The sequence below is a fragment of the Molossus molossus genome, unplaced genomic scaffold (assembly GCF_014108415.1).
Source record: "Molossus molossus isolate mMolMol1 unplaced genomic scaffold, mMolMol1.p scaffold_m16_p_20, whole genome shotgun sequence".
Taxonomy (NCBI): domain Eukaryota; kingdom Metazoa; phylum Chordata; class Mammalia; order Chiroptera; family Molossidae; genus Molossus; species Molossus molossus.
This window is the reverse complement of record NW_023425356.1, coordinates 22,731,736-22,757,522: the sequence shown is the minus strand read 5'-3', so window position 1 is coordinate 22,757,522 and position 25,787 is coordinate 22,731,736. Positions and strand designations below refer to the sequence as shown.

General features: G+C 46.2%; 1 protein-coding gene across 2 annotated transcripts; it reads left to right on the top strand.

Annotated features, from left to right (window-relative positions):
* The first annotated feature begins 1,332 nt into the window (after window positions 1-1,332).
* S100A5 (S100 calcium binding protein A5) lies at window positions 1,333-25,547 on the top strand. Of its 2 annotated transcripts, none has more exons than XM_036272994.1 (3): window positions 1,333-1,347; window positions 2,808-2,959; window positions 4,899-5,042. In XM_036272994.1, the coding sequence occupies exons 2-3, from the start codon at window positions 2,822-2,824 to the stop codon at window positions 5,040-5,042; spliced, it is 282 nt and encodes a 93-aa protein (XP_036128887.1). In that variant the 5' UTR covers window positions 1,333-1,347; window positions 2,808-2,821. The 2 variants fall into 2 exon arrangements, 1 of the variants encoding a protein (XP_036128887.1); XR_004960947.1 differs by lacking the exons at window positions 1,333-1,347; window positions 2,808-2,959; window positions 4,899-5,042 and adding exons at window positions 6,285-6,904; window positions 7,280-7,339; window positions 25,515-25,547.
* Window positions 25,548-25,787: the final 240 nt, after the last annotated feature.

Genomic DNA, 25,787 nt, shown 5'->3' with positions numbered 1-25,787 from the left:
GGCATGATGTTGCTTTGCTTTAGGTTAGAGGCCAGTGGTTACCGCCTGCAGTGGGGGGACTGAAGTTAGGTTTCCAGGCCACACCTAGGTGGTATGGGGACCTTTAAGGAAGAGCTGAGTAGAGGGCAGGTCCAGAAGCCCGGAGGATTTGGTCCCTTGACCTTTCAAGGTTTACCCTTTCTTCTCATCACAGTGGGTTTTTCTCTCAAGTTTCAGAAGAACGTTGTAGATGCCTCAGATATTCCCTCAGAATGTGACTACTGAGGCTTTGGTAGAACTTTGGTCCACAAAAACAGTTCACTTCTTCCCCCATCTCTCTCTGCCCTCTGCCCCGCCCAAGTCCACCCATCATCCTGGGGTGGGGGGGTCCTCCCCTGAGCCGCCTCCTGCTTTACTCTCCACTTTGGAAACTCCTGTTGCCAGCCAACCAGTCCCTGCTGCCTCTCTAGCCTTGCCAGTTGGGAGTGGGGCCAGCAGGGAGGGCCCAGGCAAGCTTGGGGGGGGGGGGGGCTGCAGTAGCCATAGGTGCTAAGCCCCTAACTCAGTTCTGTTCTCAGACTTGGACTGGTCAGTGGTAGAACAATGAGTCTCTCTCCGAGTAAGGCAACTCTCCCTGACCCCCTACTTCATTCATTACTGCCCCTGAAACCTGCTCCCACAACTGAAACCTCTACCTGATCACTAGGACCTACCCTTCCCGGGATCCCCTACCCGATCCCTGATTCTCAATCCTTTGTTCCAAGAGTCTCTGACAGTTCTTTCCCATGAAGTTGAGTGCTGTTTAGATGAAATCATTCATTTAAAAGCCCTTTAAAAACCTTAGGCTCTATACTAGCTAAACGACCTGGATCATGCCTTCGGCAAGAAACATCTTCTCCCACTAATTCCCATATCCAGGTGTGTCTGCTCTGCTCTTGGTGGGGTGGGAGGGCCCAAGTGGACAGTGGCCTAGGGCATGGGTGATACCCTGTGTTTGGCCCACATCTCTTAGGTCTTCTTTCTAAGACAGCCTGGCTTCTTCTCTTTTGCCCTGTTGACCCACTAGATTGTGAATTCTGGTTTTGGTTGGGAAAACAGAGTTTCTGGGGCCGAAGATGTGTATGCCACAGTGGGTTCAATGTGCCCAGTCTCCTCTGTTTGGAAATAGGAAGGTGAGATTGGCAAAAGGAATTTCTCCCAGGTCTGTCCCAGGAGGCTCTGACCTGGGTTCCTCATGTCCCTGGCCCCTTCTTATTGGCCCTGTCCCTCCCCTGATTTCCTGGGGATTGGAGAGAGAGAATAAAGGCAGAGAACAGTGAGAGGGAGCCTGTTTCTGCTGTGTGGGTTCTCTGGATTGCTCCTTCCTTGGTGAGTTCTTCCTTCTTATCTCCCAGCTCATGTATATGGTGGGCTAGCTGGGTGATGAGGCCAGAGAGTGACACATTGTGGTGACCTCCACCAAGGAAGGCCCAGCCCAATGAGTGGGCATATGTTCAGGACATTCGAACTGTGGTTTTCAACATTTCCTGAGAATGGGCTCTGAGGGTGGAGGTGGGGATTGAAACCAGCCCGGATATTGCTGCGGTTGCCCAGGGGCCCTTGCCTCCACTGCAGTCCTGCCTGAGTCTCTTGGAGGTGGAGAGAAGCTGAGGTTTTTGGAAGGTGGGAGGTGAATACAGGTCCAGTTCAAGATTCACTGGGTGGTCTTTGAGCTGAAGGTGAGAGCCAGCAGCTTCTTCCAGCTTGTTCTGGACTCTGCACAGATTTACCTGCACCCTCCAAGTTCCTCGCGTGTTGCCTCCTTCCTCCTGAAGGGGGAAGTGGTTTTCAAGACTGAGTCACAGGAGCTCCAGCTGCCTCCTGTTTCCTTGGGTGGGTTCCACTGTGCTGATGGACTAGAGGGCCCCATCCAACACAACCTCTGGATCTAGCTCTCAGACTGATTCTGGGGATTTTAAAATAAATATGTTTTTTATTGATTCTTTAGAGAGAGAGGAAGGGAGAGAGAGAGAAACATTGATCGGCTGCCTCCTGCATGGCCCCCTACTGGGGATCAAGCCTGCAACCCCGGGCATGTGCCCCAACCGAGAATCGAACTGGGAACCCTCAGTCCATTGGATGACGCTCAATCCACTGAGCCACACCAACCGGGTAATCCTGGAGATTTTAATAAGTCCATCCACCCTCCTCCCCCTATGCCTTGTGGATAATCAGTGTGTGCAGGTCTCGGGCCAGAGACTGAAGACCAGCTAGATAAGTCTAACCATTTCTGTTTCATTTCTTGTTGAGACCTTATCTTCCAGTTCCAGCCCTAGCCCCATCCAACCTCTGGAATCTCTCCTTGCTCTGTTCTCCACTCCTATAATGGGACACTTCCCAGTATCAGGAGATTCAGGTCGCCAGGCAAAGGATGGTGACTAGGGTGAGGACTGCCTCGGAAAATGAATGCCCAGGCTGGATAAGATAGGGAGAAAATCCTGACCCCTTATCTGCTCCATTATCTAGTACCAGTTCTTCTTTTGGGGAGGTCATCTTGTCATCCCTCTGCCCCTAGACGCCCTTTTTAGCACCCCCCCCCCCCAAGCAGGGCAATGTGCGAACTCCTTCGGGGGGTAGTCGGTCTCACTGCTCGGGCTGTTCCAAGTGAGCCTTGGGTCTCCCTAGAACCCGTCTTGACACGTTTGGGTCCATCTGTTGGTGGATTTTGGTCTTACCATAGATTCCAGTCTCTGGTCCTTGAGGGAGGGTCTAGGAACTTGGCTAGTGATGGGGGCAGCAGAAGGTCTGGCTTCAGGAAGTGTGTTCTGCCTCCTCCCTTCCCCCTCCAGAGTTGCACACCATCATGGAGACCCCTCTTGAGAAGGCCCTGACCACTATGGTCACTACTTTCCACAAATATTCGGGGAGAGAGGGCAGTAAACTGACCCTGAGTAAGAAGGAACTAAAGGAGCTGATCAAGAAGGAGCTGTGCCTTGGCGAGGTAGGTGGCTGTCCCCTCCCCCACTCTCCCCAAAGCTCGAGTGCTCCCAGTGGGCACCATAAGAGGGGAGGGCAGAAAGAGAAAGCACTGATATCACTGTCAGGAGGTCCCAGAGGAGGCGGGAGACCTGCCCTGCCTCCATAGAGACCCAGAGTGAGGGGACACACACCTACACTCAGGGTACTCTAGTCTCAGCCAGGAGCAGGATGGCCAAAAGGGACAGAGACCAAAGGAAGAGGGTGGGCATCTCGGGCCAACAGAACTCTAGACCTCTGTGCTGAGGGATGAGTCAGGTTTCACTGGGAAGAAGGAAGTTTATGTGAGGGTTTAGAGAACAAAGTCAAGGAACCTTTGAGATGGAGGCCAGGCCCACACAGTGGCGGCAGAGCTTATGTGAGGCGTCATAGGTGAGGAGGGGATCCAAGCATCATAGGTGAGGCGCACAGCTCAAGGGCAGACCCCCCTCCCCATACAGAGCTCTCAGCTGTGCTGACACAGGACCAGAAGGATTGCTCTCTAGTTTGTGAACACAGGGTTGGAACAAGATGGAGGTAGTTCTTACCAGATGCAGATGGTGGGAGGGAGTTGACAGAGGGGAAGGCCTATGAGGTAGTTATAATATTATTTTTACAGTAGAAAGACATCGAGGCTCAGGTACATTATGTGACTTGTCTAGGAATACCCTGCTCATGAGAGGCTGGGCTGGAATTCCAGGTCAGGCCTGTGGATCACCTTCTGCTTTTCCTTTAAAATTCAGCCTGGGTGCATCTCCTGTCATATCCTGAACCCCGGGGGGCCTCCGCGGAGAGAGGCTCCCCTGTGTGTGCCTCTAGGGGCAGGGGACTGAAGCAGATGTGGGAGTTCCCAGGCCTGCTCTCTGGCCTTCCTGCCAGGCTCTCTGCATCCTGGAGTTAATGAAGGCAGAGGGAGGGGACACAAGTCCAGTAGGGGCTAATTACAGGATGACAGAGGCCCTGGGGGAGGACCTGGTTATAACAGGAGCCCTGACTGGGGACAAGGATTGCATCACAGAGAGACCGTTTCCATCTCTCTATGTCCCAGTGTCATGTCTCCCGTGAAAAAGCGGAAACTGAGAGGTAGTGAGGGGAGGGCAGGATGTCCGTGTTTTCTTCCTATACACTGGAGGGCGCTGTCTCAATTCTCTGGTGAGCTAGGCTGGGAGGGCAGGGGATCAGACAGTGATTACAGGTGGGCACCTCCACACAGTTGTACTGTAAATTCTGCTAGCAGGGGAAGGATACTGTGGCTTCTCAGCTCTAACCCACTGCTGTCATGGAGAGATGTGTAGTCTGGGTCAATCCTCAACTGTCCTCTATAGGGACAGAAGTCAGAGACTAGGATCATGTTCAATGTCACACTGTCACCCACCTATTATCAGGTGTTTTATTAAAATTTTTTTTCCCTTTATTGATTTGAGAGAGAGAAGAAGGGAGAGGGAGAGAGAGATGGAAACATCATTGGGAGAGAACATCTATTGGCAGCCTCCTGCATGCCCCACACTGGGGATCAGGCCCACAACCTGGGCATCTGCCCTGAACGGGAATCAAACCAGCGACCTCTTGGTACATGGGTTGACACTCAACCACTGAGCCACACTGGTCGGGCATATTACCAGGTGTTTTATAATATCTAGATTATTATTTGTTTGGATGGTAGAAAGTGGTGAGAAAAAGGGAAGCTGGTCTTGCCTTCCTATTGTAATTTAAATTCAGGTGTCAGGTCCCCAGTGCCAGGCCCCAGGGCTAGGTGTGGGCTGGGGGGAGACTGGGAGGAGACTGGGGGTCAAGATGCTCAGAGTGTTGCTGACTCAGCTGGGGGTCACCCTGAGGCTCCCTTCCCAGGGGATGGGAGGCCCTGGGCAGTGGTGGGGCAGGGCTGAAAGGGGTGCTGACCTGTCCCTCTACCTGGGCCCTCCAAGAAGATGCAGGAGAGCGGCATTGATGACCTGATGAAGAACCTTGACAAAAACAGCGATCAGGAGATCGACTTTAAGGAGTACTCGGTGTTCCTGACCACACTGTGCATGGCCTACAATAACTTCTTCCTGGAGGACCACAAATGACCCGGCTCAGCCCCTGCCCAGCCCCTACTGCTCCTCTCACAGGTGCTCTGTGGCCCTGTGCCCTCCTCTCCCTCCCGGGCAGACCCTCCTTCCGCTTCCCTCCAGCAAAGGAAATAAACATTTTCCGTTCTAGGTGTCTGGAGGCTGTCTTTTTGTTTTTTGTTAATCCTCACTTGAGGATATATTTTACTTTGATATTTTTAGAGATAGTGGAAGAGAGGGAGGGGGGGTAGAGAGAGAGCGAGAGAAACACCGATGTGAGAGAGACACATCAATTGGTCGCCTCCCACACTTACCCTGATGGGGAGGGGAGCGAACCTGCAACCCTGGTATGTGCCTTGACTGGGAATCAAACCTGACCCTTTGGTACACAGGATGAGGCTCTAATCACTAAGCCATGCCAGCCAGGGCTGGTTTTGAAGATGTTTTGTCCACTTTGGCTGGGGGTGGGTTGGGGGCAAACAGAGCTTCTCTTTGAGTGGGTTGAGAGCCTCTGGGTGTTAGGGTCCGGGCTCCCACTCCACTCCGGTCTTCACTGTGGACATCACTGAGCTTACCCAGGCTTAGCTTTGGCCTTCTGGAAAGGGAAGCGGTGCCAGGCTTTCGCTCGCCTTCCAGTGATGCTGCTAACATGCAGAGAACACTAAGGGGGAAAGTGCTTTGAGAATGAAGACCCTGGCTGCGGTGTGGTTCCTGAGGGCTGGCTTGTCACCCGCTCACAGGAGGCCACCCTGACAACACTGACAAAAAGGGCAAACTTGGCAGCACCCCTCTCTCTCCTCCATTTCCGCGCTCTGGCAGCAAGCTCACTCAGTCATCACCTTTCCGTGAAGGGTAAATAATGAATGATGCTTACAGGCTGGGCTCATTAACTTGAAAACTCCAGGTGGAATTGAGGCAGGCGGGGAAGGGAGTTGAGTGGTAGGAATTTATTTTTGCTGGTGGATAGGTATTGCACAGTCCTTCACACTACTCTGGCTACTCACCTCCTTCTTCCTGGGTGTCGCAAGGGAGCAAACTGAGCAGTGGTCTCCACGAGGTCCTCCCATCTCGCCAGCCGGCCCCACCCGGAACAGCCCTGGGGCAGGAGGCACGAAGAGTTAAGTGGGCCGGGTGGGTGTTGCGCAAACCGTGCGGTGGGCGTGGCACCTCCTGGCGGGGCTGTTAGGCAGGTGAGCCAGCGGGTGGCTCCGTGCATGCCCTCCAGGGCTCCCTTGGGCCAGGTCAGCGGTCCCTCAGCTGCCCAGGGTTGGTGTGGCTGCGGCCACCCAGGCCCACCGTGTGGGCTCCACACTGGGCACGTCTGTGTAGATGTCGGGGGCGTGGGCTGGCCCTGGGCTACGGCTTCTGGGGCGGCTCTGCAGTAAGCTCTTGTGGGGTACGGGAGGGTGTGTCAGCCCGCCATGTGTGGTCCAGTGAGACCGCTCAGGCTCCTCTGTCCAACCCCCGCTTCCCTAATTCTTTTGGAACCCTTTAGAATCACCGAACCACCCTCCTTCTTAGCTCTGGTCCCCCTCAGGCCACTGATCTCTTGGCCCGAGAGTCTACTCCCTCCTCCCTCTTCAAGCCCTGGGTTGTCTCCGAATGTCGCCCGTGTGTGCCTGAGGCTGGGTGGTTCAAGCTGGCTAGGCAAAGGGAGTGGAGGGTGGTGGGGACAGAGCTCTCGGGGTGTGTGGGTGAATTAGAGGGCCCTGCGGCTCACGGCACTGACCAGCCCCTGTGCGCCAACTCTGAGTCCAGCCCTCAGCATGGCAGCTTCCTTGGATCAGGCCGCTGGCCTCCTCATGTCCATCTTCCACCAGTACTCTGGCAGAGAGGGTGACCAGAACTTCCTGAGCAAGAGGGAGCTGCTCATTGGTGAGGTGAGTGAGTGGCTCCCAGGCCTCCTCTTCTTATCTCTTGCCTTTTAGAAGCAGAATTAGGAGAGGTGGAGGGCCAAGTGCTCGGACTCATATTTGTCCACATTCTGGGGCCCTGGGTCACATGCCTTACTGAGCCCATTGGTCCACTTTCCTGAGCTGGTGGGGGATACTCTCAGCCTGGTATTCACCCTGAGTGAGAGGCAGGAGCAGAGGAGAGGCAAAGCCAAGTGAAGCCAAGGTGGACTCACATCTTTGGTGACAAGTGAGCACCCCCTGAGCCACTTATATGAGTGAGGGCTTCCTTGGAGGAGAAACAGGGGGAGAACCCAGGTTCTTATAACCACTGAGTCTGGATTTCTCATTCTAATTCATTAGAAACTGCAGAAGTCCGGAATTGGAACGCTGATGGCCGGCCTAGACCAGAGCAAAGACCAGGTAAACTTCCAGGAATATGTCACTTTCCTGAGGGTCTTGGCTATGCTCTACCATGAGGTTCTCAGTGGCTAAAAATAAATTGGGCAGGTGGAGGCACCTTCTAGTTGGCCTGTCTCAGTCAAATTCAGTGGTGGATAATTGTACCATATATAGTACAATCATACACACACACACACCTTTTTGGGGGTCAAATCTAATCCTGTGTCTGGCTTCCCAATGATATCTCTTTCCTCCTTTGCTTGGTGCTATACCAACTGGCAGAGGGTTTGTTCAGTCACCTCTGGGAGTGACTCAGTGACTCACCAGCCAGGGGAGCTGTGGGAAGGTCCATAAGATGATGGATCCGACTCTGACACGCCGCTGCTAGCTCATAAGGTGACTTTATGTGAATTAGAAAAGACATTCTCTCTGGATGAAGCCATCTTAAAGAAAGCTCAAGTGGTCCCCAGCAGAGAGAGTTCTAGAATTGGCTTAAGAAAGGAAATGGTGCTTGAGCCAGGCTGTGAGGGATCCAGAGTGGGGCAGAGATAGTCCTAACAGGGTTCCTGAAGACGTGTTTTGCTCTGGGTGTGGTGAGAGGAGAAGAGCCAGGAGGGTCCTGGGCTAGGGCCAGTCTACTTTATTTATTTATTTTTCTTCATTTTTTTTTTTTTATAATCCTTACCTGAGGACATTTTTCCATTTTTTGTTCAGATAGAGTGGGAGGGAGAGAGAGAAAGAGAGAGAGAGAAACATCAACATGAAAGGGACACATTGAGTGGCTGCCACCTGCACAACCTAACCAGGGCCGGGGACAAACTGCAACCGAGATACGTGCCCTTAGCAGGAACCAAACCCGGGTCTCTCTGGACCACAGGCGGATGCTCTAACTGCTGAGCCAAGCTGAGCCAAACTGGCCAGGGCTACTTTCTTTCTTTTTTTTTTTTTTTTTATAAAGGGTAAGATTTCCTTCTTTTAAAAAAGAAAAAAAATTTTCTTTATTAATTTTTAGAGAGAGAGGAAGGAAGAAGGAGAGAGAGAAAGAAACATCGACGAGAGAGAACATTGACTGGCCACCTCCTGCGCGCCCCCCACTGGGGATTGGGCCCACAACCTGGGCATGTGCCCTGACTGGGAATTGAACCGGCGACCTCTTAGTGCATGGGTTGATGCTCAACCACTGAGCCACACCGGCCTGCCACCAGTCCACTTTCTTTCCACAGTGAAGTGGAGGCCAACAGGGTACACCAGGCATACCCAATGCCTGGCCCAGGAGTATTCTGTCTGGACCACTGAGGATGGCTAAGTTCACTGTAGCTGCCCATGCCCGGGTCTAAGGTGGGAGGCATGCTTTAAGAGTCTGTCCCTGTATTCAGGGATAGGGTCCTTTGTGTTGGGGTGATGGTCTGAGGAGCTGGCAGTTGTACGAACACATGAATCATGGAGTACTCGTGCCCCATGGGTCAGGGTAGGGGTCCCTGGGGCTGGGCAAACTGCAGCTTCAAGCCTTTCTGTAATACTGTGCCCTGCCCAACCCTGCAGCCTCAGCAGAAAGGAATCACCCAGTTATTTCCTGGAGCCAGGACTGACTCTCAGGCCCCGTCAGGGAGGATGACTAATTATCCGAGTCTGTTGTTTGCATTAGAGTTTTCAGGCAGGGTTGGTAGGGGGGGACAAAGGGGTAAACTGTGTCTCAGGGCAGTGGAACACTTGTCACGTTCTGTCCCCTTCAGGTCTAGTCTGAACTAAGCAAGTTCCTCTGTAGGTTCTGGGGACCTGAGAGGAAGACCATGTCCTCCGCCCCCTCTTATTCACCTCCCCACTTTCCTGGGAGCGCAACTTTGTTGATGTAAGTCTTCTTCCTCCACGGGGTGAGGGTGAGTGAACAGTCCTGAGAAGGCAGGAAGCATCACCTTTTGGAGTCCCTCCTTCTCTAGTTGTCTCCTCTGCCCCACAGGGAGTAGAAACTTGCATGATTGATGACTGGACAACAGGAAGGGACCCAGGGCCTCAGCTCCTGGTCTGCTCAGCCATGTCCAAGCCTTGGCTCTATTCAACTCCCTTTGATTAAATTTTTTTTTTTTTAAATCCTCACCCGAGGATATTTTTTCATTTATTTTCAGACAGAGTGAGAGGGAGGAAGAGAGAGAGAGAGAGAAGCATTGATGTGAGAGTGGCTGCCTTCTGCAGGACCCCGACTAGGGCCAGGGACCAAACCGCAACCAAGGTATGTACCCTTGACTGGAATCGAACCCGTGACTCTTTGGTCCAAGGGCCAACTCTAACCGCTGAGCCAAACCGGCCAGGGCCCTTCAACTCCCTTTGGCAAAGTACCTCCTGGCCTGCAGTAGCTGGTTATTTGGGGTGTGGAGCAAGTGCCCTCATGTGAGAAGAGAGCAGGACACTGTGGGGAGAATTGGGGTGTTTTCTTGAACTCCTGGGGAAAGGTCAGTGGTAGTTGTAATAAGAGAAGGTAGTTATAATAAAAATAGAGTCACAATTGTTTAATAGCTACTCACTATAAAGAAAAGATTTCCTTACGGGCCCTGGGAGACTGAAGGACATGTTACAAGGAGAACAGGCCCTGAAGACAGGGCAGCCTGGAGCCAGGTCAAGGACAGAGCCTATCCGAAGGGAGGCAGTGTCTGGGGCTAATCCTTGCAAGGACAATGAAAGAGGGCAGACCCTGGGAACTCAGGAACTTTAGATTTTTCCCACCCACTAACCCTGTATAAGAGCTTGTTTGAAATGAAATGGTGGAGAGCAGAATGTTGAGGATGACCTACTGCTCTCTCCATACTGCTGGCATTGTTGGAATAAACGCTCATATATAATTCAGCCCCTTCTCTGCTTAATTTGGCTCAAGTAGTGACAGGTGGCATTGGACCCGTTTAGTGTCAGGTATCAGTGGCACCACAACCCTGGCCATCAGGGAGACCTTCCTGTGAAGAGGAAGACAGGACTTGGACGCTCAGAAAATGTCAACGGGGGGATCTTTTGGCTTCTAGCAGTCAACCCCCAAATACAGTAACTCAGCTACATCTAAGACACTTCTAAGATGAACAAGTCCACAAAGGGAAGGCGGTTTGCAAAGACAAATAAAAGCTGCATCCTGCCCCTCCCTGCTTTCAGAGCCAAGAAGAGCTTTGTACAAAAAGGGGGTAGGGGTTGTTTTTGTGGGCAAAGACCCACTGGGAGGGCTCAAGGAAGGCTATCAACTCTTCATTTGCACGGATCTGGTGGGTGAGCCAGCCAAGAGGTCAAAGAGAATCAACAAATGTGCACAGTCCCCTTCTAAACAACCAGGCATGTCTACAGTAGTGGGAGGGAACAGGAGCATGGATTTAAACAATAAAACAAAACCCCGAACAAATAACAAATTTTTTGTGCTTTAACGGTATGATTGTTAAGGGTATTTTTGGGTGGTTGGGGGATGGGAGGAAGCAACAGTTACAGTGGAATCTGGAGAGTGCAGCTGTCAAAGGGTGGGGTTGGGTGTGGAGAGGAGCATAGATTGGTCATTCTATTGCATTTGCCTCCAGCCATTGTGAAGTTGGAAGTGAATCTTCTAGGCTCACTCTGTGGAGCTGGATCTGGGCTTAGAGGACAGGAAGAGGTTCAGATGTGAGCTGGGGGAATCACATCCTGAGATTGGTCCAGGTAGTCCAATTCACCAGCTGGTGGGACAGTGGGAATGGCCCTGTCCCCCCCTCCTCCAGCTGAGGCTCCTTGTTCCCTTGTTGTATATAATTGACATTCTTCCTCCCTATAACCTAGTCACCTTGACACCCAGGAAGCTGAAACAGCTGCACCACAGCTCATTTCTGTAAGCTTGGGCGGGCCCCAGGAAGAGGGGTTTAGGACTGAGTCATAGGATGTAGCTTTTTCTCTGACGAGCAACTCTGAAATTGTCAAGAATAATGCCACTTGACATTTTCATGGCACTTTTATTTAAATTTTTTTTTCCTTTTATTGATTTTAGAGAGGAAGGGAGAGAGAGAGAGAGAGAGATAGAAACATCAGTGAGAGAACATTGCTTGGTCGCCTCCTGCATGCCCCCCACAGGGTATTTGGCCCACAACCTGGGCATGTGTCCTGACCCGGAATTGACCCAGGGACCTCTTGGTACATGGGTCAATGCTCAACCACTGAGCCATGCTAGCTGGGTGGCACTTTTACTTATTTATTTTTTATCTTCACCTGAGGATATTTTTCTATTTATTTTCAGATACAGAGAGAGGGAGAGAGAGAGAAACATTGATGTGAGAGGGACACATGAACTGGTTGCCTCCTACATGACCCCAACCAGAGCTGGGGATGAACCACAACTGAGTCAAATCTGCGACTGGCTGGAATTAAATCCGCGACTCTACCACTGAGCCAAACCAGCCAGGGTGGCACTTTTATTTTTATAAGGCACTTTTATCATCAGATTTATGTGTGGTATGCATTATTAACCTCATTCAAAATTGAAAAATGAAGTTACAAAAATGGAAGTGCCTCTATCCAGGGCAAACTGTAAGTTAGGAAGGAGCAGAGACCAGAACCGGGCATGTCCCATTCCCTTGTCAATTCACTGGTGCTTATCTTATCATGACTAACTTTGGCCATTTCTTCTTTATCTTTTTTTCTTATATGTTTTAATTACATATTGAGAGTATACAAAATGATTTATAGAACATGTGTAAGATATAAGAATAATGACACAATGACCCGTCCTGCAGGTCGAGCAATGAGGACTCTAGAGGGGGAGTGAGGATGAGGAGGGACAAGAGACACGAGAAATGGAGACAAGACAGGGTTCTGATCAAGTCTTGTTTATTTTGGGGAAATCCACACAATATATAGGGCAAAAAGTAGAAAAACAAGAACATTTGTTGCCAAGCGATAAGCTTGTGGTTAAACGGTTAATGAGTATCCCACCTGAAGCAAATTCCAGTAAATACCCCAGAAGGAACCAAAGATTAGCAAAGAATGACTGGCAGAGTAAATGACTATCTAGAGGACTGCAGAGACATTGTATGCAGAGAGACCCTGCCTTGGAGCAGGAGATGGCAGAGCAGATTTTAACAAAATGGATGCCATGCAAAAAGTCTCCCACAGGTCCCCCTTTCTTTAATTTTAAGGCCGAAATAATGCCTTGAGGGGACTGTGCCTGTTTTAGGTCAGGAAACTTGCACACGGAGCCAATCTGTCCGAACCAGTCATTGGAATAGCGAGGCAGCATAAGGCCTTGTTCCTGTCTTAGGTGGTGGTTGGCGATGCGTGTGAGTTTCAGTTGCCCGTCTCTGGCTATCCAGTCCCGCGCACCAAGGTAACAAGGTTTTTGAGACTCACTATTTGCCATCTCGGGCACAGTCATAGCTTATTGACTCACAGCTAGAGTGAGCTTCTCTGTCGGCCATTTCAAGTCTATGATAGTGGACCTGTATAGGTTGCATCTTAATGGCATCTATCTGCTGCTTGATGAAAGCCATCACCTTATTGAAGAGGAAAGGTCCTAGTGACACAATCAGTAAAAGGCCAAATAAGGGGCCCAACAGAGGGAGAAGATAAGGCAGCACCCCATTTAGTCCGCTCCAAAAGGGGTTATCGAAAAGCTCTTTTCTTCTTTTTATTAGGTCTTCCTGTAACCTGTTGATCTTGTCTCTGACGATACCAGACCTGTTAGCATAGAAGCAGCAGCGTTCCTGTAAGGCTAAGCATATCCCTCCCTGTTCTGCTGGATGGAGGTCTAATCCTCGTCTATTCTGGAGGACTACCTCCGCCAGGGAGTCTATCTGATCTTGGACGTCTTGGATGGTACTGGATAAGGTTTGAACATCATCAATCAGTTGGTTGGATAACTTGTTGTAAGAATGCACTGCAACCCCCAAACCTGCTGTTCCAGTAGCTAATGCCCCTGAGATGCCCAATCCCACTACCAGGGGGATTAATTGAACAGCTCTTTTGAGCGTCTGATAGCAATGTCAAATCTAGGAATAGGCACAGGGTCATCTCCGGAAACTACATCTATATCTGGTAGCAGAGTAGCTATAACACATAGTCCTGTTCAATTGGTGGCCAAAAATGTAAATGCAAATCGCCTCTGATCATCTGGATGCAGAGGAATCGTGAAAAAACAATCCTTTAAATCAACAATAACTTTGAAATAACCCAAAGGTATGGCAACAGGTGAGGGAAGTCCTAGTTGTAAGGCTCCCATTAGTACCATAGTCTTATTTACAGCTCTTAAGTCTTGCAATAGCCGCCATTTGCCAGATTTCTTTCTAACGACAAAAATGGGAGTGTTCCAAGGGGAGTTACTAGGGACAATGTGGCCAGCATCAAGCTGCTCCTGTACCAGCTGTTGTGCTGCCATCAGTTTTTCTGCTGTTAGAGGCCATTGATCAACCCACACCGGCTCCTCAGATAGCCATGTGATCTTTTCTGCATGGGTCACAGGAGTGTCAATGGCCCCTATGGAAAATGGCCTAATCCTGCTCTATCAGTCTTCGGGGAGGGCTCTATGGGTTCTATTATACCCGTATTATTTTTTCCCAGCCCTTGGCCTGGTAGATATCCGGTTTTCAACATTTGGGTAGTAATAACAGCATTCAGGTTTCCCATTATTAGTCCCAACTGTGACAAGAGATCCCTTCCCCAAAGATTTATAGGCAATCCAGCTATAACATATGGTTGTATGGTACCCTGGTTACCTTCCTGATCTTTCCAAGTTAATAGCTTTGAACTTCTCTCTGGGTTTTGACTTTGCCCTATTCCTTTTAGGTGAGTCAGAGTTGTGTCTAGGGGCCAGGCTGTAGGCCAGTCTTCCTTTTTAATTATTGTGACATCAGCCCCTGTATCTATAAGCCCTGAAAATTTCTTACCATCTAACTGGAGAGACTTAATGGGTTTTTGTGCTGATATGACCTCTGCCCAGTAAACATCTGATGACCCAAAGCCTTGATTACCTCTTTGTCCTGATACTGCCCTATTTGTGGTGGGCATCAAAGGCAGGAGCAGCAATTGAGCGAATCTTTGTCCTGTGATGACAGTACTAATATTTTTTGGGGATGATACCATAACCTTAATTTCTCCGGAGTAGTCATTGTCTATAACTCCCGGAAGGGCTTGTAGTCCATTCATTGTTGAACTGCTACGTCCTATTATTAGTCCAAATGTGTTTTCAGGCAGAGGGCCAAAAATTCCAGTAGGAAGGGCCTGAACTCCCATTTCAGGAGTTAATACTGTGTAGGTGGTGGAACTGAGGTCCAATCCTGAGCTTCCTGTGGTGGCTCTGAGGAGGTTTGAAATGGATTGTTGTTTGCTGGAACAAAACTGACTGCCCCAAAGATTTGTTTGGGTTTGGGGGCCTGGGGCTGGCCCCTGTGCCCGGTTCCCTGCATTGGGGGTAGTGCGTTACCCTGAACATCCTTTTTAGACCTACATTCATTAGCCCAATGTTTCCCCCTTTTACATCTAGGGCAAATTCCTGGAGTCTGAGTTTTTGAGTTAGTAGTGGGATTTCCTTTACAATTCCTTGTGAAGTGGCCAGTTTCCCCACAGTTAAAACATTTACTCTTGTTAGGATAAGAACTGTCTAACTGTATACCCTTGCAAGGTGGCAGCCATGGCAAGGCCCTGTTGGTAGGCAGCTGCCCAATATCAGAGCATAAGCGAATATAGCCAGTTAAATCAGTCTTTTTCTTATACGGTCTAATAGCGGCTTGACAGGCGGCATTAGTGTTTTCAAAAGCCAATTGTTTAACAAAATCCATGCCGGCATCTGCATTACCGAAAATTCTGCCTGCTGCAGTAATTAGGTGGTGAACAAAATCTGCAAAAGTCTCATCAGGTCCCTGTTTAATGTTAGTAAGGGAGGAGCTCATGTCTTCCTTGGTGGGCAGTTTCCTCCATGCTCTAGTGCCTGCAGCCTGAACTTGCGCAAAAAGACCTGCGTTATATTGCATTTGGGCATGTCGCTCTGGCTAACGTCTACCAATCCCCAGGCGTAAGCCAATTCTCGGCTACTGATTCTAAATTTGCCGTAGTATACGGGGCTGTGGCTCCGTATTGTGCTACAGCGGTTTTTAACTCCTTTATTAATTTGAAATCAAATCCGCTATGGTGACGCCAAGCCTATCCTTGTGCGTCCACTGTTTCTGTTACTGGAAAAGCCTCTATGTCATCCAGCTCCGGTGCAGGCTGCGTGCGGGGAGGGATCTTTGAGGCGGCTCTCCTCATGGGTGCTTTTTGATTCCCAAGGGGTTCTGGTTTTACTTCACTCTTCTTTTTAGATTTTCCTATTTTTAGTCCTTCTAATTGGGTTATGAGATCCTTGTGCTCTTTTTCCAGTTTTATTTGTTCTTTGAGGTGTTCAATTTTATCTCTAAGTTATTTTCTGGGGTCAAGAACCGGACATGCCAGCGGGGGGTCACTGGGGTTATTAATATAAGGCGGGGGGCCTTGAGAAACAGGCGGCCAATCAGAGTTACGATATCTGGCGGCTTCATCTGCCAATTCATCCCAATTAACCTCTCCTCCGTGGGGAACAGTCTCCAAATATTCTGATAGATCGGGATAAAATCTTTGTCTTGGATTTGATTATTTCCTCTGGGGCAACACTAGTTTTTGTTCTTTTGATTTTTCCACCCTCTGTGTTAGTTTTTCTTGTCTCCCTGTATGAGGGCTTTTAGGCATAATTTTATTCCAAGTGGGCTCGGTTTTTTCTTCCTCATTATCACTATTGAATGACATGAGGTCCTCACATTCTTTACTTTCATTTTCATTCCCCTTTTTTTCTTTTATTTCCCTTTCTGTAATATACCCTTGCCATTTTCTACTACATTGGCAACGAGAGGATCAGAATGTCTCTGAGATAAGATTTCATCTATCAAATTCCAATAAATATAATCAAAATACTGACACAAATATTTAGTTTTCACCTTTACTCCTCGTGCCTTGAGAGCCTTTCCTAGTTCTTCAACGAACATCTTATGTTGGCTCATTGCTTGAGCCATAATCGCCGTTCACTTACCCGAGGGGTGCAGATGCAGCAGGTTCCCACGTCGTTCCCTCTTTTCTTTTCCTTTCTGCCGGCCACTCGAACAGCAACGAGGACTCTAGAGGGGGAGTGAGGATGAGGAGGGACAAGAGACACGAGAAACGGAGACAACACAGGGTTCTGATCAAGTCTCGTTTATTTTGGGGAAATCCACACAATATATAGGGCAAAAAGTAGAAAAACAAGAACATTTGTTGCCAAGCGATAAGCTTGTGGTTAAACGGTTAATGAGTATCCCACCTGAAGCAAATTCCAGTAAATACCCCAGAAGGAACCAAAGATTAGCAAAGAATGACTGGCAGAGTAAATGATTATCTAGAGGAATGCAGAGACATTGTGTGCAGAGAGACCCTGCCTTGGAGCAGGAGATGGCAGAGCAGATTTTAACAAAATGGATGCCATGCAAAAAGTCTCCCACAACACAAGATGCATCAAGCTTAAGACATGAACATTATTGTTACTTTTCAAGCCCTTGGATTGTCTTCCTTGTTCCATCTTCCCTCTCAGTGGAACCAGTCATGTCATTGTGTTTCTCATTTCTTCTTTTTTAAAATTATTTTTACTATATATATTTTCATCTCTAAACAATAGGAGATTTTGCATTATTGTGAGCTTTATACAACTTGAATGACACTATATATATTTTTATAGTGTGATAAAGGAGTCAAATCTAATTTTTTCTCCTTTCTGTTCCAGCAATCGACTGATCTATTTCTATCCAATATAATGCCATCTTTAATTTTAATTTAATTTAATTTTATTATTATTATTTTTTATCCTCACTTGAGGACATTTTTCCATTTTTTGTTCAGATAGAGTGGGAAGGAGAGAGAGAGAGAGAGAAACATCAACGTGAAAGGGACACTTCGAATGGCTGCCTTCCGCACGACCCAACCAGGGCCAGGGAACACTGCAACCGAGGTACGTGCTCTTGGTGGGAACCAAACCTGGGTCTCTCTGGACTGCAGGCCGATGCTCTAACTGCTGAGCCAAACTGGCCAGGGAAATTTTTATTTTATTTTTATAAGAAGTTTTGATATCTGGTGAGACAAATCTCCCATCTTGCTCTTCATTTTTAGGGCTATCTTTGCTACTCTTGGCCCTCTAAATACAAACTTTAGAGTGAACTTGTTAAATTCCACAAAACAACTTGTTGGGATTTTGATTGACATTGCATTTATTCTATAGATCTCATTGTGGAGAATATTGAATCTTCCTATCCATGAACATGTTTTATTTGTCCATTTACTTATGTCTTCTTTAATGTCTTTGAATAGCATGTTATAATTTTCAACATGTAGATACTGTACTTCATCATACAACTTATTGATGTTGCAAATGGCATGTTTTTAAAAATATTTTTTGTTTGTTTTTGGTATAGACATTAAGTTTTTAAATCCTTAAAAATTCTTGCCCTGGCTGGTGTGGATCAGTGGCTAGAGCACTGGCCCGCAGACCAAAGGGTCACAGGTTTGATTCATATCTGGGTTTCAGGTTTGATCCCCGTTCCTGGTCTGGGTACATGCGAGAGGCAACCAATCAGCATGTCTCTCTCACATCAGTGTTTCTCTCTCTCTCTCTTTCCCTCCCTCCCTCCTTCCCACTCTGGGAAAATCAATGAAAAAAGTTGTAAGTTTAGATAGTTCATTAGAAAATTTTCTTGTTTTTTGATGTAGGACTATAGTGCTATGAACTTTCCTCTCAAGACTGCTTTCACTGTGTCCTGTAGATTTTGGGTTGTTGTGTGTTCATTTTCATTTGTTTCCAAGAAGTTTTTGATTTCTGCCTTGATCTCATTGGTAACCCATTCATTGTTTAATAACATGCTATTTAGCCTCTATGTGTTTGAATATTTTTGAGTGCTTTTATTTTAGTTGATTTCTAGTTTCATGTCACTGTGATCTGAGAAGATGCTTGATATGATTTCGATCTTCTTGAACTTGTAGAGACTTAGTTTGTGTCCTAACGTGGTCTATCTTTGAGAATGTCCCATGTGCATTAGAGAAGAATGTGTATTCTGCAGCTTTGGGGGGAAATGTTCTGTAAATGTGAATTAAATCCATCTGATCTAGTATGTCATTTAGGGTTGCTGTTTTCTTGTTTATTTTTTTGTCTAGGTCTATCCAGTGATGTCAGTGGGGTATTAAAGTCCCCTACTATGATTGATCTCTCCCTTAAAGTCCTCCAGAAGTTTTTTCTTTTTAATCCTCATCTGAGGAAATTTTTCCATTGATTGTTTTTAGATAGAATGGGAGGGAGGGAGGAAGGGAGAGAGAGAGAAACATCGATGTGAGAGAGACACATTAATTGGTTGCCTCCTGCATTACCCTGAACCAGGCTGGGGAAAGAAGTTTTTTTTTTTTAATTAAAATTTTTTTTTCTTTATTAATTTTTAGAGAGAGGGGAAGGATGAGAGAGAACATTGATGAGAGAGAACATGGATTGGCTGCCTCCTGCAGGCACCCCACTGGGGATTGGGCACACAACTTGGGCATGTACCCTGACTGGGAATTGAACTGGTGACCTCTTGGTGCATGATCGATGCTCAACCACAGAGCCATACTGGCCTGGTGAGGGCAAAGAAGTTTTAAAATATATTTTGGTGCTCCTATTTTGTGTGTATATATATTTACTAGTGTTATATCCTCTTGTTGTATCAATCCTTCTAGTATTATGCAGTGGCCTTCTTTGTCTCTTGTTATGGCCTTCATTTTGAAGTCTATTTTGTTAGATATGAGTATTGCTACTCCATCTTTTTTTTTTTTTTTCATTTCCATTTGCATGGAAAATTTTTTTCCATCCCTTCACTTTCATCCTGCATGAGTTTTTTGTTCTGACGTGGGTCTCTTGTATATAGCATATATATGGGTCATGTTTTCTTATCTACTCAGCTATCCTATTTTGTTGTTGTTGTTAATCCTCACCTGAGGATATCTTTCCATTAACTTTTAGATAGAGTGGAAGGGGGGGGGGGAGAGAGAGAGAGAGAGAAACATCAATGTGAGAGAGACACATTGATTGGTTGCTTCCCGCATGACCCTGGAGCCAGGGATTGAACCTGCAACCCAGTTACATGCCCTTGATCAGGAATTGAAACCATGACGCTTTGGCCTGTAGGTCGATGCTCTAACCTCTGGACCAAACTGGCCAGGGAGACTCTATGTCTTGATTGGAGTATGAAAGCCATTTACATTAAAAAAAATTATTTTCTTCATTGATTTTAGAGAGAGACGAAGGGAGAGGGAGAAAGAGATAGAAACATCAATGAGCGAGAACATTGATTGGCTGCCTCCTGCATGTCCCCACTGGGGACTGGGCCCACAACCTGGGCATGTTCCCTGACTGGGAATCAAACAGCAACCTCTTGCCCTGGCCAGTTTGGCTCAGCAGTTGGAACGTCAGCCTGCGGACCAGAGAGTCTCAGGTTCGGGTCCTGCTAGGGGCACGTACCAACAAAACAAAACAAAACAAAACAAAACAAAACAAAACAAAACAAAACAAAAAACAGCAACCTCTTGGTGCATGGGTCAACACTCAACCACTGAGCCACACCAGGTTATTATTGATAGGCACTTATTTATTGCCATTTTTATTCATATGCCTATGTTTCTCTCTCTATTTCTTCTTGTTACAGCAGTCCCTTTAACATTTCCTGCAATGCTGGCTTGGTGGGAGTAAACTCCTTTTTTTTTTTTTTTCAGTCTGGGAAGATATTTATTTCACATTCAATTTTGAATGATAGCCTTGCTAGATAGAGTAGTCTTGGGTTCAGTCCCTTACTTTTCTTTACTTTGTATACTTCATGCCAGTCCTTTCTGGCTTGCATTGTTTCTATTGAGAAATAAGTTGACAGCCTAATGGAAACTCTCTTGTAGGTAACTTTCTGTCTCTCTCTTGCTGCCTTTAAGATTCTTTCTTTGGCCTGGCTGGTGTGGCTCAGTGGATTAAGCATTGTCCAATGGACTGAGAGGTCCCTGTTTGATTCCTGGTCAGGGTACCTAACAGGGTTGCAGGCTTGATCCTCAGTAGGGGGCCTGTAGGAGGCAACCAAACAATGCTTCTCTCTCACATTGATGTTTCTATCTCTCTAAAAATATCAATAAAAACATATTTAAAAAAAGATTCTTTCTCTGTCTTTAATATTTGTCATTTAATTATGGTGTATCTTAGTGTGGGTCTCTTTGGGTTCATCCTGATTGGGACTCTCTGTGCTTCCTGAACTTGTGTGACTTTCTCCTTTTCCAAGTTAGTGAAGTTTTCTTTCTTTCTTTCTTTCTTTCTTTCTTTCTTTCTTTCTTTCTTTCTTTCTTTCTTTCTTTCTTCCTTCCTTCCTTCCTTCCTTCCTTCCTTCCTTCCTTCCTTCCTTCCTTCCTTCCTTCCTTCCTTCCTTCCTTCCTTCCTTCCTTCCTTTTTAATACTCACCTGAGGACATTTTTGCATTCATCTTCAGATAGGGAGAGAGGGAGGAAGAGACAGAGAGAAACATCAATGCGAGATAGACACACTGACCAGTTGCCACCCACACAACCCCAACTGGGGCCGGGAACAAACTGCAACTGAGGTATGTGCTCTAGTGGGAACTGAACCCCGGGTCACTCTGGTCCACAGACCAACGCTCTAACTGCTGGGTAAACTGGCCAGGGCTGTCATTATTTCTTTAGAGATATTCTCTATTTCTTGCTCTCTTTCTTCTCCTTCTGTTACCCCTACAATGCAGGTATTGTTACATTTCATATTGTCCCGAAGTTCTCAAACTATCCTTCTGGTTTGAAAATTTTTCTCTGCTCTAATTAATTGTTTTTTCTACCTTGTCTTCCAAATCACTGATTCAATCCTCTGCTTCATTCAATCTACTTTTAATTCTTTCCAGTGTATTCTTGATGTCAGATATAATATTCTTATTTCTGATTGGTTCTTGTTCATGGTTCTATTTCCTTTTTCATGCTGTTGTAGTTCCCACTAAGTTCCTTATAATTCTCACTAAGTTTTCTGAGCATCCTTATAACTATTACTTTGAACTCTGTACCTGATAAATTGTTTGCCTCCATTTCCTTTAGCTCTTTTTCTGGAGAGTCCTCCTTTTTTTTTTTTCATTTGGAGGTTGTTTCGTTGCCTCTCCATTTTATCTGTCTCTCTGTGTTTGTTTCAATGTATTAGAACTGCTATAACTCCTAGCCTTTATGGGCTAGCCTTATATAGTAAGTGGCCTCTGGGACTCAGTGGTGCAGTCTTTTGATCTCCTGAGCTAGATGCTCTAGGAATGTCCCTGTGTAGGTTATTTGAGCTCTTCTGTTGTTATTGAGTCTTTTAAAAAAAATGTTTTTATTGATTTTTTGGAAAGAGAGAAAGGGAGAGAGAGATAGAAACATAGATATGAGAGAGAAACACTAATTGGCTGCTTCCTGCACGCCCCCTACTGGGGATCAAATCTGCAACCCAGGCATGTGCCCTGACCATGAATTGAACCCAGAACTCTCAGTCCATGGGATGACAGTCAATCCACTGAGCTATACCGGCCAGACTGTAACTGGGTCTTGATTGTTATTGTCCCATTTGTGGGTGGGATCCCCCCTCAGGCTGGCTGGCTGTGAGGCTCAAACCTGACCACACCATGTGAGCTATTGTGCAGGTGCAATGTCGGGGTGTTTTCTGCCTTTCCTTATTAAAAGTATTCTTTTTGACAAGTTCAGTTGGTAATTCAGGGCGAATGTTCACTAATTTGGTTTTATTTCCAATTTGGTTCTGGAAGGAGGTGCAAGAAGGTTTCACCTATTCTGCCACTATCTTTTTAAAAAATATGTTTTTATTGATTTTAGAGAGAGAAGAAGGGAGATGGAGAGAGAAATAGAAACATTGATCAGCCGCCTCCTGCATGCACCCTATTGGGGATTGAGCCTGCAGCCTAGGCATGTACTCTGGGAATTGAACCATGACCTCTTGGTGTATGGGACATCATGCAACTAACTGAGCCATACTAGACTACTCTGCTGACATCTTGATAACTCAGTATTAAATTTTGGTTTGGTAACATGGCTTAGCAAGGGTGACTCCATTTTGGATATTTCTTTGAACACTTTCACCTCCCCTTGCCTGGAACAATAGCATGATTAATCTGTCATTTGTTTAGAGGATGGTATTTCTTTTTATGTCTCAGTAAGAGATATCATTCTGTACGCTATTGGCTTATGAAGTTCTAATTCCCACAGTGAACCTGTGCTAAATAAATTGCTGGCAAAGACAGAGTCAGCCTCTGAGGATAAGTTTGTCACCCCTAACAAAGTAAAAAAAAATAAAGATGAAAAGAGTTAATGTTTAGTAAACAAATGTTTGCTGGGCCAGCTGGAGACAGGGGCCATAGAGAGGACTTAGATCAAAAGGGCCGCACTAGATTCCTCCCTGTCCATCAAACCTCCTTCATATTAGACTGCGGTTATCTATAATGAAAGTTCTTGGAACAGTCCTTCTACTTTATATTCTTATAAGCAGTTTGGTGGAAAGTCAAAGGCACTCCCTGAGACTTCGGGGCCTTGCTTGTTTTAGTTTGAAATAATGCCCACTCCAGTCTGACATATCTTGGGGCAGACTGCCCTGAAACCATCAACATTAAATATGTGTTATTATTCTAATCTAAATTAGTAGATAAAGGTGATAAAATAGTATTCAAAAAGTAAACTAAACACTAGATAAAAATAAAGAAATTTTCATTAACTTTGAAAATGAAATGGTCTCTTAAAGAAAGTGAAATCTTAAAAGTCAGTCTTTATCAATGGTGCTGTTCATGAGTAGTGAATGCATTTTTGTGGATAGTTTCCCAGCTGCTGAAAACACTGCTTCTACACCCAGATGACGAGGGTGGAGCAGCCGATTCCATCTTCATATAACCCTATTTCTTGTTTTTGTTTTTTATCCTCACCCGAGGACATTTTTTGATATTTTGTTCAGATAGAGTTGGGGGGAGTGGTTGCCACCCGCATGACCCAACCAGGGCGGGGAAAAACTGCAACTGAGGTACGTGCCCTTAGCAGGAACCAAACCCGGGTCTCTCTGGACCGCAGGCCGACGCTCTAACCGCCAAGCCAAACCAACCAGGGCATATAACCCTATTTCTGATTTGATAACTTTGAGATACTTTTGGATATTTTTCGGGGCTTGTGGTCTTTGTTGTTAATTGTAAGCTATAGTTTCTGTTTGAAAGATTATCAATTGCTTCGTCTTCCTTAATTACTTTATTTGTGAATAGAGATTATTGTGCAGAGGAACTGGAATCAATTTCAGTGCTGAAATGTCTGCTTCACTTGCTCAGAGATGATAAGAGTAATTCTTGCAGAAGGGACGTGATTGGCATTCCTCCCCCCTCTTTTGAATTATGGATGTGTAGAAGAATGCTTTCTAGGCAGGTAAACTTTTATTTGATTGGAAAATTTATTTATTTACTTAAATCCTCACCCGAGGATATTTTTCCATTGATTTTTAGAGAGAGTGGAAGGGAGGGAAGGAGGGAGGGAGAGAGAGAGGGAGAGAGAGGGAGAGAGAGGGAGAGAGACATCAATTGGTTGCCTCCTGCATGACCCTGACAAGGGCCAGAGTTTGAACCTGTAACCCAGGTATGTGCCCTTGATCTGAATTAAACCAGAAACCCTTTGGTCTGCAGGCTGATGGTCTAACTGCTGAGCCAAACTGGCCAGGGCAGATTCGAAATTTAATGTAACCAATGGTTCTTAGGCACAGCACCATATATAAATAAATTTATATAAATAAATCTATAAATAGATTTATGTAAATAAATAAATAAATAAATATATAAATAGATTTTTAAAATATACAGAAGTAATGTTGTTGTACCAACAAAGATACTAATATTTTGGTACCTAAAACGTGACATATTATACCAGAATATGGGAATATAGAAAACAGGCATTGTAGTGGCATATTCTTTAAAAGAAGTGAGGAAACACTCAAATTCCCAACCAAGCCAAAAGCCCCTGTGTCTACTCTTGTCTCTCAGAGGGAAGGCAATGTCACAGTCTCCCCTTGGAGAACTGCCCCCCAGAAATGAGTCAAAACTCTTCTTATATTGCCCTGGCTGGTTTTGCTCAGTGGTTAGAGCATTGGCCCACGGACCAGAGAATCCTGGGTTTGGTTCCCCCTAAGCACATGTACCTCGGTTGCAGTTTGTCCCCTGCCCTGGTTGGGGTCATGTGGGTAGCAACCACTTGATGTGTCTCTCTCACATCGATGTTTCTCTCTCTCTTCCTCCCTCTCTCCCTCCCACTCTATCGGAAGATAAATGCAAAAAAAAAAAAAAAAAAGTGAGGATTAAAAAACAAAAAACAAACTCTTTGTATTTAAAACATTTTAAGTTTATTTATTGATTTGAGAGAGAGAGAGAGATTGATTGACTTGTTGTTCCACTTATTTATGCTTTCATTGGTTGTTTCCTGTTGTTTCCTGTAGAACCTGCAACCTTGGCGTACCAGGACAATGCTCTAACCACCTGAGCTATCTGGCCTGGGCAAAAGTCTTTTTAATGCACCTTCTTGTCCTTGTTCACAGCCTGGAGTCATGGTGTTAATTTAGAAACATACAGATGTATGATCCAAAACTTGATCAGGAAATTAATGAGTTTGGTAGTAAAAACCTCTCCAAGAAACTGAGAAGAAACTTAAAAAAAAAATGTGTATGTGTGTCTGTGTTTCCCCAGTCTTTGCCCCAAATTTGAGGTAAAAAATTTGTCCCCTTTCTTTTTTGCCTTCCCATTTGAAATCAAGGTACAGGGCTGGGAATGATGGAGCCCACGGTCAGGCAGCCCTTTGCATGCTCATAGGGCTTTTGACAGTCCAATTACTTGTCCTTTGGCTCCCCCTGCTGACCATTCAGTCCCCACTCAGTGTGGTCTTGCATATGGGAGTGGCCTGAGAAGTCTGCAGTGGTGGGTGGGATTGCCTGGAAGAAGCTGCAGAAAATAGCTTACTTGGTTGACATCTTTGCCACCTTGAATGAGTTAAATTTATCACTGCAAGGACCAAATGCAACATGCCTCGGTTTGTCTGAAAAGATCCAATCATTCCAAGTGAAACTTCAGCTTTGGCAAAAAAAAAATTGGATGAAAATAAAATTTACATGTTGCCTACCTTATCTGCTTTCTTTAAGGAACATGACATTGAACCAGACAAAAGGATTACGATGATACTTTCTGTGAAAGAACACTTGCACATGCTTGCAGACGAAATTTCATTGTACTTTCCAAATCTACCTGACACCCCATGTGCACTTGCCAGAAGCCCATTCACAGTCAAAGTTGAAGATGTTCCTGAGACAGCACAAGAGGAGTTCATTGAATTTATTAACAGCAATGCAGTGAGAACTGATTTCTCTACAATGCCAGTTACAAAGTTCTGGATCCAGTGTTTGCAGTCATAGCCT